At 40.9% G+C, this 14,511-nt stretch overlaps 1 protein-coding gene across 2 annotated transcripts in view; it reads right to left on the bottom strand.

Annotated features, from left to right (window-relative positions):
• Positions 1-14,511, bottom strand: part of Galntl6 (polypeptide N-acetylgalactosaminyltransferase like 6) — a 1,135,405-nt gene that overhangs the window by 109,832 nt on the left and 1,011,062 nt on the right. For both annotated transcript variants that reach the window (XM_048455743.3, XM_085680327.2), the window contains one exon: positions 10,020-10,137. In XM_048455743.3, the coding sequence (XP_048311700.3) occupies positions 10,020-10,137 (118 nt within the window). The remainder of the gene's footprint in view (positions 1-10,019; positions 10,138-14,511) is intronic.

Raw genomic sequence — 14,511 nt, 5'->3', positions numbered from 1 at the left:
TACTCTGATACCAAAACCACAAAAAGACACAACCAAGAAAGAGAATTACAGGCCAATCTCATTCATGAACATTGATGCAAAAATTCTCAATAAAATACTGGCAAACCGAATCCAAGAACACATAAGAAAAATTATCCATTATGATCAAGTAGGCTTCATCCCAGAGATGCAGGGCTGGTTCAACATATGCGAATCTATCAATGTAATCCATCATATAAAAAAACTTAAGGAAAAAATATGATCATTTTATTAGATGCTGGAAAAGCATTTGACAAAATTCAACACCCATTTATGATAAAGGTGTTGGAGAGATTGGGGATACAAGGATCATACCTAAATATAGAAAAAGCTATTTACAGCAAGCCGACAGCTAACATCAAACTGAATGGAGAGAAACTCAAAGCCATTCCACTAAAATCAGGAACACGACAAGGCTGTCCACTCTCCCCATACCTCTTCAATATAGTGCTTGAAGTTCTAGCAATAGCAATAAGACAACATAAGGGGAACAAGGGGATTCAAATTGGAAAGGAAGAAGTTAAACTCTCGTTATTTGCAGATTATATGATAGTGTACATAAGCGACCCAAAAAACTCTACCAAAGAACTCCTACAGCTGATAAACACCTTTAGTATTGTGTCAGGGTACAAGATCAACTTCAAAAATCAGTTGTCCTCCTATACACAAAGGATAAAGAAGCAGAGAGGGAAATCAGAGAAGCATCACCTTTCACGATAGCCACAAATAGCATAAAATATCTTGGGGTAACTCTAACCAAGGAAGTGAAAGACCTATTTGACAAGAACTTTAAGTCTTTGAAGAAAGAAATTGAAGAGGATACCAGACAATGGAAGGATCTCCCTTGCTCTTGGATTGGGAGGATCAACATAGTAAAGATAGCAATTCTGCCAAAAGCAATCTATAGATTCAATGCAATCCCCATCAAAATCCCATCAAAATTCTTCACAGACCTTGAGAGAATAATAATCAACTTTATATTGAAAAACAAAAAACCAAAATCCAGGATAGCCAAAACAATCTTATACGAAAAAGGAGCTTCTGGAGGCATTACCATCCCTGACTTCAAACTCTATTACAGAGCTACTGTATTCAAAACAGCTTGGTATTGGCATAAGAACAGAGAAGTCGACCTATGGAATCGAATAGAAGACCCAGATATTAACCCACAAACCTATGAACACTTGATTTTTGACAAGGGAGCTAAAGGTATACAATGGAAGAAGGAAAGCATCTTTAACAAATGGTGCTGCATTACTGGATGTCAACCCGTAGAAGAATGAAAGTAGATCCATATCTATCACCATGAACAAAAATAAAGTCCAAATGGATTAAAGACCTCAACATTAACCTGACCACTTTGAACCTGATAGAAGAGAAAGTGGGAAGTAGTCTACAAGACATAGGCACAGGAGACCACTTCCTAGGTAGAACCCCAGTAGCACAGACAATAAGAGAATCAATGAATAAATGGGACCTCCTGAAACTGAGAAGCTTCTGTAAAGCAAAGGACACTGTCCCTAAGACAAAAAGGCTACCTTCCGACTGGGAGAAGATCTTCACCAACCCCTCATCAGACAAAGGTCTGATCTCCAAAATATACAAAGAACACAAGAAACTAGACACTAAAACTCTAATTAACCCAATTAAAAAATGGGGTACTGATCTGAACAGAGAATTCTCAACAGAAGAACTTCGAAATATACAAAGAACTCAAGAAACTAGACACTAAAACTCTCATTAACCCAATTAAAAAATGGGGTACTGAACTGAACAGAGAATTCTCAACAGAAGAACTTCGAATGGCCAAAAGACACTTAAGGTCATGCTCAACCTCCTTAGCAATCAGGGAAATGCAAAACAACTTTGAGATACCATCTTACACCTGTCAGAATAGCTAAAATCAAAAACACCAATGATATCCTATGCTGGAGAGGATGTGGAGTGAGAGGAACACTCATCCATTGTTGGTGGGAATGCAAACTTGTGCAGCCACTGTGGAAATCAGTGTGGCGGTTTCTCAGGAAACTGGGAGTCAACCTCTCTCAGGACCCAGCAATTCCACTCTTGGGAATATACCCAGGAGATGCCCTATCATACTACAAAAGCATTTGTTCAACTATGTTCATAGCTGCACTATTTGTAATAGCCAGAATCTGGAAACAACCTAGGTGTCCCTCAATAGAAGAATGGTTAAAGAAGGTGTGGAACATATTCACATTAGAGTTTTACTCAGCGGTAAAAAACAATGACATCTTGAATTTTGCATGCAAATGGATGGAAATAGAAAATGCTTTACTGAGTGAGGTAACCCAGACCCCAAAAGAGGAATATGGTATGTACTCATTCATAAGTGGATTCTAGCCATAATTAAAGTTCTTTGAGCCTCCAATTCGTGATCCTAGAGAAGCTAAATAAGAAGGTGAACCTAATGAAAATCATATAGTTATCCTCCTGGATATTGGAAGTAGACAAGATTTCCAGGTAAAACTTGGGTGCACGGGGGTGGGGTGGGGGGTGGATGTAAGGGGAGATGGGTAGAGAGAGGGGAGAAGGGGAGGATTGGGGAAAGCTTGGGGGAATGGGATGGGTGGGATGGAGGAAGGGTGGATATGGGAGCAGGGAAGTAAATATCTTAATTAAGGGAGCCATTTTAGGGTTTGCAAGAGACTTGATTATAGAGGGGTTCCCAGGTCAAAGGAGTGGTCCCCAGATTGTTCCTTGGGCAGCAGAGGAGAGGGTGCCTGATCTGGCCTTGTCCCATAGCCACACTGATGAATATCTTGCATATCACCATAGAACCTTCATCTGGCGATGGATGGAGATAGAGACAGAGACCCACATTGGAGCACTGGACTTAGCTCCCAAGGTCCAAATGAGGAGTAGAAGGAGGGAAAACATGAGCAAGAAAGTCAGGACCACGAGGGATGTGTCCACCCACTGAGACACTGGGATGGTTCTAATGGGAGCTCACCTAGGCAAGCTGGACTGGGAGTGATGGAACATGTGATCAAACTGGACTCTCTGAATGTGGCTGGCAATGCAGGCTGACTGAGAAGCCAAGGACAATGGCACTGGGTTTCGATTCTACTGCATGGACTGACTTTGTGGGAACCTGGTTGATTTAGATGCTTACCTTTATAGACCTGGATGGAGGGGAGAAGACCTTGGACTCCCCATGGGGCATGAAAATCTGACTGCTCTTAGGACTAGAGAGGGAGGGGGAGGTGGGGAAGGAGAGGGAAATGGGAGGCGGGGAGGAGGTGGAAATTTTTAATAAATGAATAAATAAATTAAAAAAACCTTAAAAATAGTGACGAAGATGGGTCTATTTGTGGTAGGAGTGTACCTGAAGTATCTATATGCACTTATTTATTTATTTATATAAAAATCCCAGGAACATTTTCTCTCTCTACGATGCTGAAGTAGAAACCACAATTTTACAAAACCCACAGGCCTACGTAAGGGTTGATTCTCTATTGCCCCTTTAAGAAAGACTACAGAATAGTGAACCAGGAAGAGAGAAGCAGCAACTACAAACCAGAAGAAGGACCAGGTGCGGCGAGGCCAGGGGAGCAAGCACCAGTAAGATGGACACTCCCACGGGAGCACCACTGGAGGGCGATATTTGAACATGCGGACTACCTTCTGCGCCACAGCACTTGCCGGCCTTTGTCTTCCCATCACGTTCAGCGACAACTACACACTGAGTAACTGGAACCTTACCTAGTGGGGATAAGGCGCTCATTAATAGCTGGTCAACCAACTGACTAAATGCTTCCTTCTGTCCCTGGCAACCGGCTGACCTAGCATGATTTAAAAGACAGCTGAAGGGTCTGAGCTTCACAGGGGTCCAGATACATGTGGAAGATGTGGATGCTGGGACTGGAGAGGTGGCTCAGAGGTTAAGAGCACTGACTGTTCTTCCAGAGGTCTTGAGTTCAATTCCCAGCGACCTCATGGTGGCTCACAGCCATCGATAATGAGATCTGGTGCCCTCTTCTGGCATGCAAGCATACATGGAAGGAATGTTGTATACATAATAAATAAATAAATCTTAAAAAAAAAGATGTGGATGCTGAGTGCAAAGCAGACAACTCACTTCCTTTCCTCAAAAAGCCCCAAAAGTTACACTGTCCTGATATGAAATCTACTCATCTGCCAGAATCACTGTTTTAGAAAAGTTAAGGAAAGGTATTTAGGGAGATGTCTGACCCAAAACTCAGTTCTTCATATAAGACAGTATTTTTTGGAATATTTTCATTTGCCAATTGTTGGAAATGTCCGTGAAGTAATTTTTTTGAAGAGTAAGCATGCAGTATAGGGATGTGATAACAACCACTGGCAAAAATGTTTTAAAGGCTAATGTTTAAGTTGCAACTGAGACCGTTTTCTGTGTTACGGTGTAAAATGCCACAAGCAAGCTCCACCCATCCACCCTTGCTTCATGCCCCAAAGTGCTCCTCTGTTGGATCTTACAGTACAGGACACTGAACATTAGCCACAGTTTATGGAATGTGTCCAAAAAAATCAGATGTTTGATATTTTCTTTTTTATTGTGACTCTTAGAGCTCATTTTGTGTAGTGCCTTTGATGATTCCTTTTGTTCAGATTCTTGCTGCAATGCATACTCTACCCACGAGCCTGATCAAGTTTACCTACTTCATAAATACTAACAGGGAGGGACAGCAACCCCAAGGTCAGTAAACAGGATCAAGAAGAACGAAGACACCTGCCTGAAACGATATCCTGCTAGGACATAACTGTCATGAAAGAATCTATCATTCCAACCAAACAAACTAGGGCAACTCCGTCCTGAATTCCCAATGTGGTTGCCATGGTTTTTAGACAAAGACGACAGGGCTGCATTCCAATTATACCCTATTCAATGACAGACAAAATAAAAAATGGGGCAGTAAAATCTTGGGTCACCCAGAAGAGATGTGATGGGTACAAGTGACAAGGAAGTGAGATGAGAGTTTATGCTTGCTTGAAAAGGTCCCTTTGTGACTTGGAACGCAACGGTGTAATCCACAGAGTCTTCAGTTTCTCAATAGCAATTTTGCTTGTCAGCCAGCCCGTCACTCAAGGACATCTCTTATTAGAAATTCTCTCAACATTTTAAACTTTAAGCATTCAACTCTTAAGAGAGTATCAGAAAAACATCTTAAACGACGAAAAATAAATGTATTCTTTCAGTTCTGGTAAAAATAACAAGTAGATCAATATAGTGTTTTTATAAATATGGTGATCAGATATAGTGTTCTATCTTAAAACGCTTTTTTTAATGTATTTACTGCAGGCCAGCTGGACTGCAGTGACTAAGTAGTGTTCTTGGTTTCTCCTCCTATCTCACCATAGGAGTTCTGTGATTGCCCATGTACACCACTGCATCCAGCTCTTTGATAAGCCTTCCGGGTCATCATCTGCACCTAAGGGAGAACGCCTAGGCCACAACACTGACGGTGAAGTTAAGGATGCGGGTGGATAAGGATCGGATATGATCTTTGTTACTTTTCTATTGCAGAGACAAAACACCATGAGCAAGGTAACTTCCGTAGGAAAGCATTTAATTTGGGGTTCACAGTTTCAGAGAGTCACGGTGTGGAGCACGATGTCAGGCAGGCAGAGGTGCCTCTGGAACTGTAACTGAAAGCTTCCATTGAATCCCCAAGCACAAGGTAGAGAGCCAGCTGGGAACGGTGTGAGTTGACACACCTTCTCCAGCAAGGCCAATGACCCACAGCCCCCGGAGAGGTTAGGTAAGAAAGAGGCCCCAAGGAGGACGCATTTTCCTTGGAAGGGAAGATAGAAGAGATCTCCTGGGTAGACTAGGGATGGAAACATGAAGGATCAGGCTGTGGAGTGGATGGAGGGTACTGAAAGAGATGTACAGGTATGAGAGGTATTTTGGGTTCAGGTAGAAATTTGGTGCAAGGGAAACTCCCAGGAATCTACAAGGATGACCCAGCTAAGAATACTAGCAATAGTGGTTATATAGCCTGAACTGGCCTTCTTCTGTAATCAGATTGTGACTACCCCAGTTGTCATCAGAGAACCTTCATCTAGTAACTGACGGAAACAGATGCAGAGATCCACAGCCAAGCACTGCACTGAGAGTAGAGAATTCTTTTGAAGAAATGGAGGAAGGATTGTGTGAGTCAGGGCCAGTGGTTAAGGACATTATAAGAGAACCCACAGAAACAACTAACTTGGGCTCATAGGAACCTTCAAAGTGTGGGCCGACAGCTAGGAAACCTGTATGGGACATACCTAGGCCCTCTACATATATGTGACATATATGTAGTTTGCCCTACTTGTGGGATTCCTAGCAGTGGGAACAGGTCTTTTCCCTAATGTTTTGGCTGGCTTTTGGGAACCTACTCTTAATACTGGGTACCTTGTCCAGCTTTAATACAAAGGGAGGAGGTCAGTCCTATCTCAACCTGATATGCCATGTTTTGTTGACATCCATGGGAGGCCTGCTCCTTTCTGAACAGAAACAAAGAAGGAGTGGGTGAGGGATGGAAGGGAGGTGGGCAGGAAGGAATGGGAGGAGAGGAGGGGGGAGAAATTGTGATAGGGATGTAAAATAAATAAATAAATTGAAAAGAAAAACCCAAGCAAGCAAGCAAGCAACCAACCAACCAAACAAACAAACAAAAACCAAAAAGAACAATAACAATAACAACAAAACCAAAAACAAAAAAACAACCAAAACCAACCAACCAACCAACCAACCAAACAAACAAACAACCAACCAACCAAACAAACAAACAAAAATCCCAAGGCTGGATTGCTCAATCCTTTCCAATTAGTTCTACCATCTGGGGACCAAGAATTCAAATTGGAGCCATTCCCATTTAAACCACCACAAGTGTTGTCATTTTCTTCTTCCTTCCTTCCTTCCTTCCTTCCTTCCTTCCTTCCTTCCTTCCTTCCTTCCTTCCTTCCTTCTTTCTTTCCTTTCTTTCTTTCTTTCTTTCTTTCTTTCTTTCTTTCTTTCTTTCTTTCTTTCTTTCTTTCTTTCTTTCTTTCTTTCTTTCTTTCTTTCTTGTTTTTTTGTGAAAGTCTTATTGATGAAGAAGACCTGTTGATCCCTAAGTGGTAATGGATAATTATTTAATTTTTACCAAATCATAGATTCCTGAAAGCATAGTCTCTATTTCATCTTTAAAACATAAAGAAACCCCTCATCTGCCATGTAGTGGATAGATACCTTCCCCACTCTGCCTCTTGCTACCTCCATCAGGCAGAACAGGCCCTGAGGTCACAAGACTGAGAGAATTAGCCCTGCCCCTCACCAGCTGCAGCACACAGGAGAGCAGGCCCTGCAGCCTTGGTCAGCATAGTAGAGCTGACCCTTTTGTCAGGGATGCAGGTGAACCAGCCCTGAGGGCTTGAGAGCAGAAGAGATACCCGGCTTCCCATAGTTCCATACTTCGATAGGAAAAGCAGGTTCTGCATCTTGCCTGGGCAAAAGAGTAAAACTGGCCCTGGTGGGATGTGTGGGTGACTTGGATCTGAGGACCTGATGGTGGGAGAACTGGCCCTGCTTTTTTGCTTCAGGTTGCATTGGGTGAGCTGGCCAAGGCAATGCTGGGGAGCTTACCAGGGTCGCGATAAGGAGGGAAAGCTGGCAGGCTGACCAACCCAGCTACCACCCAGACCCAGAACCAGGGCTATGATTTGGCCCACCCCAACATCCACCAAATCTGTGAACTGTTGGAGCATATGAAGGGGACGAATCTACATATCCCAAACAGCAGGATCTCCATGACACAGGACAACAACTTTATATCCAAATGAGTGCCGGTGAGAGCTATTGTCAGTGGTGGAACAGATGCTGGCCTGGAACCAGACCTATGACTCCTGGCAATGGACACTTGTAAGTAGAGATGAACGGTCTAAAGGGACGCGGTGTGACTCAACGGGCCACACTACAGCTTCTGTGGCAAGAGACAAGAGTCTCTTTTTTTCTTTTTCTTTTTTTGGTTTGTTTTTTGTTTTTCTTTTAAATTTGGTTTTGTTTTGGGGGAGGTTGCAAGGACAGAGAGCAGATATGAGGGAGAGGGAGATGCATGGGATCGGAATGCGTGATGTGAAATCCACAAAGAATCAATAAAAGCTAAAACAAAACAAACAAGCAAACAACCAAAACCCCCAATCATAAATAAACAAAAAGCCTAAAGAAAGCTAATGGAAGAAAATCCGCAAACGTGAGTTTCTTCATCTAGACAGTGGAATAATATAACACCTCTTAAGGTTATTTTTTAATAATACAAAATTTTCAGCTCAGCGTCTGGCTTGTTGCACTGAAAATGTAGCCATGCTGATGTGGAATTATTAGTTCTGCACTAATTGTTCTACCACAACAGAGCTGTACAGTGACTGCCCAAAGATACTGGCAAATCCAAAGGCTTGAAACAGTGCAAACAAGAATCTTAGAGGCAAAATTATATGTCTGAATAGGTAAAAATACACCAATTTAGTAAATGGTATTTAAAGGTGAGAGGGAAAATTCTAGCTGTCCCAAAGCCTACAATGATGTCTCTGTTTGTTTTGAGAATATTTTTTCTGTGATTCCTTGTGGAAAAGCATAATGTTCTATTAATACATAGTGTTCTAGTCTCATCAAAATCACTCTTTATAAATCTAAACGTTGTAGCTGGATTCTTATGTTTGTTTTTAATTAGATTCAGAGTATACTTCTTTTTGTAAGGAGCCCTTACAAAAAGACTTTGTTTTTTAATATATATTTATATATTTCATATATATTTTATTATATATATTTATGTTTTTTCATCTCTGTTCTTCTTCTATCTCAACTGTTCACTCCCTCAGGTTCTCCTCCCCTTCCACTTCTCCCCTCATCTTCCCTTTCCGCCCTCCCTACTCCCCCCACCCCCATGCTCCCAATTTTGTCAGGCGATCTGTCTATTTTCTTTTCCCAGGTGGATCTATGTATGTTTTTCTTAGGGTTCACTTTGTTCCTTAGCTTCTCTAGGGTCGTGAACTACTGACAGGACCTTGTAATGGAAGTAGTCACCAAGACTGGCTTAGGTTGCGGATCTCCATACGGCAGTTTCATGAGAGTCAGCCTTTGCCTCTACATAATCAAGGGTTAAGACGAAGAAAAGATCGTTCTTCTTTTCTTTGTAAGACTGATTTTCAAAATCATATAGGCAGTTTGGAGCATGAATTCTCACACAGTTTTTGTTGCTTTAGCTCTTTTTCATATATTATCATTTGCCATTCATAAGCCATGCATTTGAAACAGAATCATGAATACACATACGTGTATATGTATAGCATGTGTATACATGTATGCAATAAAGCACAGAATTTTATTGAAAACTAATCACTAAGGCAAGTAGAAACATGGGAAATTCCAGATGAAATAAGTGAAAGATTTGCTTGTAGGTCACCTACTCACATCTGAAATCCTAAGTGCTTTAGAGGCTGAGGCAGGCAGATTACTGTAGCTTTGAGGTTATATAGTTTCAGGCTGACTATGTTCAAGACCCTGTCTCAAAATAAAATAAAATTTAACAAAACATAAAAGCTTGCTCTCCAATTTGTCATTGATATCTTAAAATTAAATTCGTTTTCAGATCCTGGAATTTTGAAATAACTGGTTGAGAGCAAAATCTGAGTTGCTCCCTCTTGTTTGAACATGAAAGGCAAAACTTTGATTTCTCTGTCCCTTCTTCAGCTTTACTCTTCTGCCCGCTATACTGCCAGCACTCCGGGACAAATGCCTTGGCCAGGGGAGCAGCAGAGGTAGGTAGGAAGAGCTGCTCACCTATAAACAGGAGTTGAATGGTTTCTTTTTGCGCATAGCTTGGCTGTGACTTATTATAACATTGGGAGGAAGTCGCTTCTCTTCCATGAGTTCCCCTGGGAGGAGTAGCTCTAACTAACAACACAGATGGCAAAGGGAAGCGACACACTCTCTCAGACTGTGTAAATATGGAGTTAGGACGGCCTGGCTGGCTTACCTTAAAAGAGATTTCATATTGCTCGCCTCCCCAGATCTCTAAGCCTGGGTCGTAGCCACCCAGTTCCCAAAACCACTTTCGATCCACTGCGAAGAGACCTCCAGCCATAACAGGAGACCTGGGAGACACAAGATAAACAATATTTAAAGGACTATGAACATTGAAGACAGTAGTATTTTGTTTTGAAATTGATAGTCTGATTTAGTGGTCAAGGTATGCCATTTTTCAGCATGGTTATCTCTAAGAATTTCTACTGCATTTCCTACTGAAGTGGAGGTGAGAAAAGAATCTGTGTGAATATTAAACTTTGCAACCCAGGTTTTGACACAGCAAAGGTCCTTCAGAATCACACTTGGCCACTTGTTTTTCATCACAGAGAAATACATTAATACCAGTAACTGATACACTGGAAAATATTACTCAGTCTTAGGGCTTTTTCTTAGGTTGAGAGAGATCTTTTATTGTTGGACAGAATGGTGGTGAAAATGTAGTCTCTCACATGCATTTATTCACTGGGCATCTGTCTATTTATAGTAATGTCCTATTTAGAGACAATGAAAAAGAATATAGGATAAAATAAGATTTTAAAACAGAATGTTGGTTACGTGTGTGTATCTATGTATGGAGCTTGGGCGTGTCCAGAAGAGAGGTCAGATCCCATGGTACTGGAATTACAGATGGTACTGAGCCTGTTGACAGGACTCTGGGAATTGAACTCTGGTCTTCTGGAAGAGCAATATGGGCGTTGAACTGCTGACCCTTCTCTCTAGCCAAGGAAAATATTTCTGAGGGTGTAGGTTAAATATGATTGGCAAGATCAAAAATCTGGAAGAGTGGTTTATTCTTCCCAGGAAAGTGTTGGGAGGAACATACAACACATGTAAACACATGTAACACTTGTGTTCTCTTAGAAATAGCATTTTTACAATCAGATGTCCTTGCTCCATTCTGTTCCTTCTCTGTTTTCTCCACACAGCATTTCAAAGTGGACTTATCATTGCAGCTGGAGCAAATCAAGTCTGCAGCATTTACTGGGTGCAAATTCCCAGGGGCCACACTGCTATAGCTGTGACCTTTGCTTTGGGGCTGGGTTATATGTCCCTAGCAGTTTTGAATTTTAGAGATATTGGGAAAAATTCTGAAATTAATTATTTAATTGTAAATCATTTTGCTGCGAGCACAAAAGTCTTGTTTAAAAATGATCGTATCAACAATTTGAATAGTATATTTTAGGTAAAGCCATTTATAAATTAAATTCAAATGAAGCCATCAATTATCGAGAGTATTGCAATTTATGAGGGTAACTCTATATTTGTTTGTTCTTGGTGTTCTATCAGTTTTCGTATGCCATGTTTTTATATCCTTGTTAATAGTGCAGAAATATTTAGAGTTTTTGTGCTTTTGATGAATTGCCTCATTATACCTAGGAAATGGCTTTTATTATTTCTGGTGATATTATTTGCTCTATCATCTATTTGGTGTCATTGTTATAATCATTCTGGTTTCCCTGTGTTCTCCAACTCTAGTATTTATAACCTTTTCTGTCTTTCAACCTTCCAACCATTTGTGTATTCACTCATAACGCAGGTGTCTGAGTTGTTGATGTAGCTTCGTAGGTTGGCTGGAGGTGTAGCATGCGTGAAGCCTGGGGCTGGATTCTCAGTGCCATCTCCAGTCACAGCACTTGGGAGGTGGAGGCAGAAAGATCAGTTCCTGCTCTTCCTCAGCTGTGTACTGAGTTTAGGTCAGCCTGGTCTCCAAGAGACCCTCTCCTTTCTGTTTCCCTGAAAAAGTGAGTTTCTTACAAGTGGCACATATATGCACCTTGCTTTTCAATTGGGTCATTTAGATAATTAAAAAACCGTGATCGATGTAGTTACATTTACACCTATTACCTCCCACTTTTTCTATTTGTATCAAGTGTGTTTCTTTGCCTTTCATTTGTCTTCTTTTGATGAACTGAAGTCTTTGAAAGCAGCTTTCTCCATCTCTTTCTCCAGTTTTTTTACTGCTATACAATTCTCTACGTGCTGTGACACCCCACATTGTAATGCTCGTATTCTGAAGCAATTATGCTTTAAAGATGTTTCAATAGTAAAATTCCATCATGAACAATATACACATACATAAACAACACATGAAATATACACACCTAAACAAACACCACAGAAATAATGTTATGAGCACCGCTTTTGTCTTCTGTTGGGTTTAAATAGTCCCAGAGAAAAGTCTGTAGCCCGAGACTGTGAATTGGACTTCAGACCCAAAGTTGTTGATTCTGGGCAATGTTGCACCAAAGTCAGAAGAACTAAGGCAGGGACCTCCTGCTTTAGTAAACAGTACAGAGTTCAGCGTGCCAAACTGCCTTCTTCCTCAGAAAACGAGCAAGAGCACTAAGCTATTTTTCTGCATGTTCTTCTGCTCTGTTTTTATTTTAAGTAAAAACTCGTCTCTCAGAACTCCCTGTTAGTCCGTTCCTCACCATTTCTCACCAACCTGTATGCTTCCTGCCTGATTTCTTCTGAGCCTTCTTTCTGTTTTGTTTCCTTGGGAACGTGAACACACTGTAGGCGTGGCTTGTGGCTCTGTGTCCACGTGGCACGTGAATGCTGCTTACAAGTACTGTTCACAGTGTCACAAGTCAGTCCCTGGCCTTTTCGATTAAAAACCTGTGTCATCCCAGGGATGACGTCTAAAATTAAGTGGCCAGGAAGTATTTTCAGGCCACAGAAATATGTGACAATTCTGTATACTTAATGGAAGTCGATATTCTATTCCATACCAACTTTATTGAGGCACGTAATAAATATGCTTTCCCTTTTACATTTGGTTAGATAGCTTCCTGTTTCTACAGCATTTTTTTTTAATGCTCCAAACTTGGTTCACTTTTAAATTATTGAGGCTATCATGTAAAAGTTTCCTGGGACCACTCTTTCCTTGGCAGCAGTGACAGACTCTGTGTCTCGCTTGTAGATACACGTTTCACAGCATGCGACTGGCTTTCCCTGCTAAACTAGGACATATTCTGAATGCCATGTCTTTATAAGAAGGTGCCAAATGATCTATCACTCTCTATTTCATGGATTGATTCTTTACTTCATATACTGAAATAAAATGGTGACGTTTTAATTGAAACATGCTTTCTCTGAGGTCCTTTATTTTAACCTCAGTTCTCTAATTTTCAGGCATGTGTAGCATGCTTTCAAATTTCAACACATGCCACATAATCTTCTGGGTTAGAGAAATGAAAGTATACAAGATACTGAGAAATACATGCAGGAGAAAAATGTTTTAAAACATGCTAAGGATCAGAATTTAGGGGCAGTAGTGTGCAGGAAATGTCAGTTTGGCCCCTTAGGAAATGAACTGGCTCTCAGCTCTCTTTCATTTCAGTGGATACAGTGAAATTTCTGGGCTCGTGAGCCGCAGTGTGAATTTGATCAGAACTGAAGCGACACAGCTTCCCTCAGGACTCAATCAAGCCAAGTCAATCAACAGAAAGGCAGCCCACATGATTTTCAGACACACACATATTTTTAGTTAGCCCATGACTCAGAACTCTTACAATTTAAAAAACCATTATTATTTCAACAAGAATCCAGTTGTGGACCAAATGATATTTAAAATGCAAAAAGGACTTTTAAGTGATAAATCATGTCTTAAATTAAGATTTGAGAAAATCATTTAAAACTATTTTGAGTAATAGTGAAATAAAATAGTAAAAGGAGGACAGAAGAATATTGTGACCCTGATATTATGCAAGGAGGCAAAGAGAGAAATAACTCTGAGCTGAGGGAGAGAGAGAGAGAGAGAGAGAGAGAGAGAGAGAGAGAGAGTCTTTAGAAAGCCAAGATGTAGAAACAGAGAAGAAACATAATGATGATCACAGAAATCTGTGGTTCACTGAACCGTTTCAACGGCTGCATCAAGGGGAAACAGCCTGGATAGTGAGATAATGGGAAGAACAGGGTAAGTGATGGCGTTTAAGTTTAGCATCATGATACTTCTTTCTTCTACCTCTAGGAGAGATGCCCAGATGACCATATGGCCATTTACATCACACATATGCCGCACGCACACACACACACACACACACACACACACACACACACACACACACACTTTTTCTTTCTTTATACCGCTTCTGTTTTCCAGACAGGAATTTTCTTTTTTTTCTTTTCTTTCTTTCTTTTTTTTTCCTGAAAGGTATTAGTCATTTGGATTGTATCCTAGGAATGATGGATTCTTTGATTTCTCAAGCAAAGGATGGACTTCAGAAGGGATCCCATTAACAAGATGAAAATCCCAGGGTTCTTGTATCTTGTATTTGATAGAACCTGATGGTAGATGGTAGCAATAATGGGACCACTGAATCCTGGCTTCCTTTATCCATGTTTTGCATGGTGCATTCTCATTCTGACTTGCTCGGCCAGGTAGCTTGGCTTTCCAATATTAACAAATGTGTTGCAAGAAGCATATGCCCTGGCAACAG

Source organism: Myodes glareolus, chromosome 23 (assembly GCF_982192425.1).
Source record: "Myodes glareolus chromosome 23, mMyoGla1.1, whole genome shotgun sequence".
NCBI lineage: Eukaryota > Metazoa > Chordata > Mammalia > Rodentia > Cricetidae > Myodes > Myodes glareolus.
The sequence above is the reverse complement of the archived record's forward strand: the minus strand, read 5'-3'. Positions and strand labels throughout refer to the sequence as shown.